Source organism: Silene latifolia, chromosome 6, assembly GCF_048544455.1.
Source record: "Silene latifolia isolate original U9 population chromosome 6, ASM4854445v1, whole genome shotgun sequence".
NCBI lineage: Eukaryota > Viridiplantae > Streptophyta > Magnoliopsida > Caryophyllales > Caryophyllaceae > Silene > Silene latifolia.
The window spans coordinates 10,120,022-10,126,019 of NC_133531.1; the positions used below are offsets into that span (position 1 = coordinate 10,120,022).

General features: G+C 38.2%; 1 protein-coding gene across 1 annotated transcript; it reads right to left on the minus strand.

Annotated features, from left to right (window-relative positions):
• Positions 1-616: 616 nt before the first annotated feature.
• On the minus strand, positions 617-5,375 carry LOC141586279 (phosphatidylinositol 4-phosphate 5-kinase 1-like). The gene is made up of 8 exons (XM_074407453.1): positions 3,920-5,375; positions 3,431-3,595; positions 3,177-3,342; positions 2,871-2,981; positions 2,579-2,772; positions 2,331-2,458; positions 2,090-2,183; positions 617-1,610 (listed from the first exon to the last, which is right to left on the minus strand). The coding sequence occupies exons 1-8, from the start codon at positions 4,819-4,821 to the stop codon at positions 1,301-1,303; spliced, it is 2,070 nt and encodes a 689-aa protein (XP_074263554.1). The 5' UTR covers positions 4,822-5,375; the 3' UTR covers positions 617-1,300.
• Between the last annotated feature and the right edge of the window lie 623 nt (positions 5,376-5,998).

The following is a 5,998-nucleotide window of genomic DNA, read 5'->3' on the forward strand; positions in this document are numbered from 1 at the left end:
AACACTATTTATGTGGTCCCCTTTCTCCACTAACCCATTTTGTTACCATTTTATCTCACAAAATATCCGCCACAAATGGTAACCCGTCACAAGGGAGACCAATTGCCTTCAAAAACAATGCCCACCACTTTAACCTGAAAAAAGCCTCCTCCTAATTGTCCCCCACACATATATTGTCACTTCCAAAACATTTTACCTTGTTTTTATTTTAAGCCTTTTTCAGAGAGACATAACATGGGACAATTGGGACCTTCCTTCCTACTAAAGTCACATTTTTTAAATATCCAAAATAAAAATGATTTTTTTTCCTTGCGGGTTTATCAAGTAGTACCTCCGAGTCGACCTGGCAAACGGGTCAACCGAGTCAGGCCAAGGTCGAGTTTTTTTGGGTCGGGTCATTTTCGGATTTTAACATAACTCGGATCGGGTTGGGTCGGGACAATTAGGGTTCAGGTCATTCTAGGGTAAGCGTTCGGACGGGTCAATTCAAATTTGGGTCCTTGGTTCATATGTCAGGTTAATCGGGTCGGGTTAATTGGCTCCGGCCAGGCCTCACACCTAATAAAATGGTAGCAACGGTAGAATCCACCGTTGTCTACAAAAAAAGTACACAATATTTGATCACATACAACAATATGTCCATTCCTTCTATAAACCTATGTACATAAAGGTTATTCCATACACTTTTTTTTTCTTTTTTTTTAGTGAAATTTCAATTTCTAGGGAAAATAGTAATTTCCCTTGCTATACCAATCTTCCAAATCCTGGCATTTTGGAATTGCTACAACCTACAAAATTCCGTGTAAAACAAACAAATACCCGGCCAAATCTATTTCTCCGTCAAAAAAGGAAAAAATTACCTCCGCCACAGAATGTACATGAATAAATCACTGGTCCCAAATGATCACCTGATTGACAAAAATCAGCCTCAAAACATTTTCATAAATCCACCTCATCGTCCCGAGTCACCGCCGATGATCCATTCGCCACCCATTTCACACCAACCAACAAAAGTGGGAGTGGGAGCTAGATTCCTTGGTCCTCTTCCCATTTACATTACTTTCATATGTGATTCCACATGGATGGGGGACCTCAAATCCCAATAACCCAAATTCCTTTTCACTTGTAATGGAACAGTGCCCTCCAATTTTGAACTGTGTCCTAGTTTAGATCTCGGAATCGGTCATCACAGGCTGATCTCGGTTAGGGTTATAAATACGAACGATACTGCCTTGACAAGAGGTCACAGGCATTCAAAACCTGTACTGCCGGCTGAAATTTAGTACCATGTTCTTCGGTGCTATCTGTCCTCCACGAAAATTCTCCCGATGAAATCTCGAAATCTCTTGGAATATAACTGAGGGTCGACTGCACTGATCGAGGTTGGATCAGCTTGTAGAGACTTGTAGGCATGCTCTAGCCTCTTGCTGATGTCATAATCTTGTAAAATGTCAATGACACCGAAATAAAGTATTACTTCGTAGGTCTCTGCATTTCGAGAGGGCATCAGATTGCCGGACCCACCTGGAATGTACTGATCGAAATCGCTTCTCCTGGCTAGCCGCTCGGCTCTTGCAGGCATGTTTGCCCCAAGCCTAATCAATGGTTTCCTGATAGTATTAAAAACAAACAAAATTAATTAATTAATGCAAACAATATCGATGTCATTGCCATAACCAAGAAAAACAAAAAGAACTGCCTGTTAACGGTATTCATGGCGCCCCATGCTCTAATCCTTATCTATGGCAAATTGTCAATAATAGGACCATATCCATATAATGACCCATACATTTAATCTTAAAATTCATAAGCTACTTTACTAATTATCCATTTCAGAAAAGCCGCGTTCGATGGATAGTGTATTACGATATATCTAAGTCCACTATAAAGCTCTCGCTTTCGCTGTGAATACAAGCCTACCAGCTGTCTACGCTGTGTGCATTGGAAGATACTATTGTCAAGCCTAGACAAAGATGTTGATTGCAAATATGCAAGGCTGAATAACAAATTCCAATTAAATGTCGTAAAGCATGTGATATGTTTTGAAATTTGAAGTTAGCGAAACTGATGGAAAATAAAAAATACGGACCTGCCCGCGAGAACCCGATCCATGTCTTGTAATTCTGCGGCAAGAAAACGCTGCCCTCGCAAGTATTTCTCGTTCTGATATGAAGCCTTTTTGCCTAGAACAATTACAGAAATTCAAGTCAACAAAACAATGTAGATGACTACAGACAAGCGAATAGGCCCGATTAACAATCTAAAATGATACTCCGTACAATTTTAATGTACGGAAAAAAAAACTACAATGAGAAAGTAAGGATTAATACCACGCAGAACAAACGGTGATAGACCCATTTTATCCCCGGTGTTATCATTGCGGAAATGAATGCCAACCAGTAGACTATAATCCATAATCCTCTCTGCTTCGAGGAACTCACAATCCCTCTCAATTTGCCTGAACCAAAGTACAACCACATTACAATCAATCCTACAAACTCAAGAACGATTACGATACGAAAACATAGCATACATTTTTATACCAATTCATTTCAAATAAAGAATATCATTAACTCACTTGATCAATTCCTGGTACCAGTTCCTCTGGAGACGGAAAACAAAGTCAAGATCAAGATCCTTGAGGGTAGTAGTTTCATCAATCTCCCCCTCAGCCTTCTCAGTTGTGCGACCATGACGTGATCCTTTCAAGTCAAACCGCCTATGGATACGATACTCCGAGCAAAATAAATTACCCATGACTATGAATCTTGTCTGGTTTAAACATCCAAAAAAAACAGAATTTCACCATCCCCGTGTTCAAATTAATCAAACAAGCATCAAATAAGGTATATGCACCATCATAAGCATACCTTCGGTCCACCAGCGGGTTTCACACAATGCACACCATAGAACCGAGTCACAAGGGTATTTTCATAACGGTAAACATGTTCGTAGAAACTTGGAAGCATCCTAAGAAGTACCTGAGCAGTAACCAACCACTTAGTACAAACTCGTATTTTCTATTACCCACTATCAAGATTTAACTATCAGTAGCAAGCTAGAAAAGAAACGAAACGCGGATTAAGAACGAAAAGCAAACTAGATTACAAGCATAATCTACTATCACAATCAAAAAAGAAGAACAAACAACATAAGTCAAAAGAGCCCTAACTAACCTTGACTTCAGATTTCTTCACAGTTTTTATCATAAATCTATCATCTTGAGTAAGGTAGAAGAAACTTCCGCTTTTTCCCGGAGACGAAAGCTCTCTAAGTGCATCATTTCCACATACTGCCAGCATATAATCCGCAGGATCAACTTGAAATAAATCCCTTAAATGCCTAATAAAATATATCGCCTCGTTATTAAACAATCCTAAAAGTATAAATTTAACATTATTAAATCACTCATTATCACAAATGACCTCACCTAAACACCACCGGACAATAATCTTTCCATCGAAACTCCGTTGATTTATGAACCGGTGTCAACTTTGATCCCTCAGGTGGAAACCTTGTCCAAAACTTCTCCTTTGGATCAAAATCCCTTGGTTTTAGTTCCCTCAATATTGAACTATGCTTCCCTACTGAATATCTACAAAATCCACCAAAACCAATCCACAATCATTAAACTACATAACAACAACATTACCCTAACGCCTCAAGAACTCCGGCAAATTACAGGGAGAGGGTCAGATATACGCAACCTAACTATCAAAACTAATATTCGCTATCATAAACATGTAAACAAGTGATCAGAACAAAGGGTTTCAAAGACGGTCTCATTACAAGATCACCATTACATATTTACATCCAAACGCTCGCAATCTTATCATAAGACCGTCTCATCCAAAACCCGCTAAATCTACACAATCAAACCAAAACCAAAACCAAAACCAAAACCAACAACAATATATACCTTATACCAAGTTGAAGATTAAGCATCAAATCATAATTCTTATGCCCTTTAGAAATAGTTTGACCAGGTTTCTTAGCTTCTTTAATAAAACAACAAGGACTACTCACATTCCCATTCCCAATCCCAATCCCATTACCACTAAACCTCCTACCCAAACCCGAAAACCCATCTCCATAAATCATTGACGCAACCCCAACATTATCAATAATATCACAAGTAATATCCCCTGCTTCACCTTCACTTTCCCATATACATATTCTCGGAAATAACCCTACATTACTCGTCTTATTACCCTCACTAAACACGGTTACATCATCATTTATACCATTTATACTCGTTGTTGGCATAGTCATACCACAATTTTCTTCAGTCTTATTAATAATCGTTGTAGCCGTCGTCGTACCGGAATCCCAATTGAAAACACCTTTCCCACAAATCACACCACTTTTCCATTCACCTTTATACCAATTCCCATTCTTCCAAACATAATTACCAAACCCATCTTGTAAATTCCGTTTCCAATTCCCAACATAATAATCACCATTAACATATCTTTTAACACCATAACCGTGTTTTTTATCACAGACCCACGTGCCTGTATACGTGTCACCGTGGGACCCAGTAAATGTACCTTGACCTTCCATTCTACCTGATTTAAATTCACCTTCGTATGTTGCACCTGAAGGCCATGAAAATTTACCGTTACCGTTTGCTTTACCCTTTTTCCATTCACCTTCGTACATACAACCGTCACTCCATAAATATTTACCGTTACCGTGTGGGATGTTACCCATGAATGTTCCTGTGTATAGATCTCCGTTTGGTAAGTGTTTTTCTAGTGTTACGACGTCGTTTTCTGGTGTTACCCGTGATTTTGACCGATTTAATGTGGTTTCTACCATTTTTTTGTCGGAAATTTGAGAAAATAAAATATGGGTTTTCCTGGGTTTTTCGTTCTCACAAATACTCGTGTAAGACGATGAGAACCGTTGTACACATTTTTTGATAAAATCGTCTTACACAATACTAAACTGTCGGTTTTAGCGAAAAATAGGGAGAGATTTGAGAAAATAAAAATATGGGTTTTTCTGGGTTTTCCGTTCTCACAAATACTTGTATAAGGCGATAAGAACCGTTCTAAATATTTTTTTCGATAAAATCGCCTTACACAAGACTAACTAGTCAGTTATAGCGAAAAATAGGGAGAAATTTGAGAAAATAAAATATGGGTTTTTCTGGGTTTTTTGTTTTAGAAGTGTAGGAAGGGGATTTGTGACATTTTTTAGGGAAAATATGAAATAAAATGGAGGAGAGAAAAAGGTGTGTGTAATTGAATTTTGAGTTATGATTTTTGGGGATTGTTGTTGGTGGGGGTGGTATTAGTTTGATTGTTGTTTGTTTGATGAGGGAAACAAACAAGGCATATTGTGGGAGAGTCGAGGCTATGTGAAATTACGGATTTGACCTTGGTAATGGTGTATTTTGGTTTTTGGAATAGGGGGTCCTACTTGTGGTTGTGCAATGTTGACGTGACGAAGGTGTGTGTTAAACGAGAAGAGGTATATAGTCTACTTTAAAAAGTTTTTGAAAAAAATAAAAAAATGCTCAAAAATTATTAAGAAACTTAAGTAATAGGGCTCGAGGGTAAATTAATGGGAGGAACGTTCTTAGGAGCGATAATGAGACGAGACAGCTTGCGAATAATTTGAAATCGGCTTGGTTAAAGCTCGACTCATGCAAGATCGGCTCAAGCTTGGGCTCGGCTCGAGAGTTTAACGAGTCAAGCCGAGCAAATGCGGACTCGACCCGAAAAGCTCGCGAGCAGCTCGAACTTGTATGATTAGATAAAGTATTGCTCACATTTTTTTATAATATTTAATCATGATTATATTTTTCTATCACACATATCAAATGTTTCACTAATTTATCGAATATGTTTACATATAACTTTCAAGTCATGTGATTGAAAATATTGGAAGAAAAAACTCAAAAAATTAATGATTATATATAGACCCGAGTTTGGCTAGAGCTCGCGTTAAAACTCTCAAACTTGATAGCGAGCACAGTGTTTACAAGCTC

Coding starts and splice junctions, on each gene's coding strand:
- LOC141586279 (XM_074407453.1), bottom strand. CDS start 4,821: ATGGTAGAAACCACATTAAATCGGTCAAAATCACGGGTAACACCAGAA. Junction 2,773..2,870: donor AACCCGCTGGTGGACCGAAG/GTATGCTTATGA, acceptor TGTTTAAACCAG/ACAAGATTCATAGTCATGGG. Junction 2,459..2,578: donor TGGTACCAGGAATTGATCAA/GTGAGTTAATGA, acceptor ACTTTGGTTCAG/GCAAATTGAGAGGGATTGTG.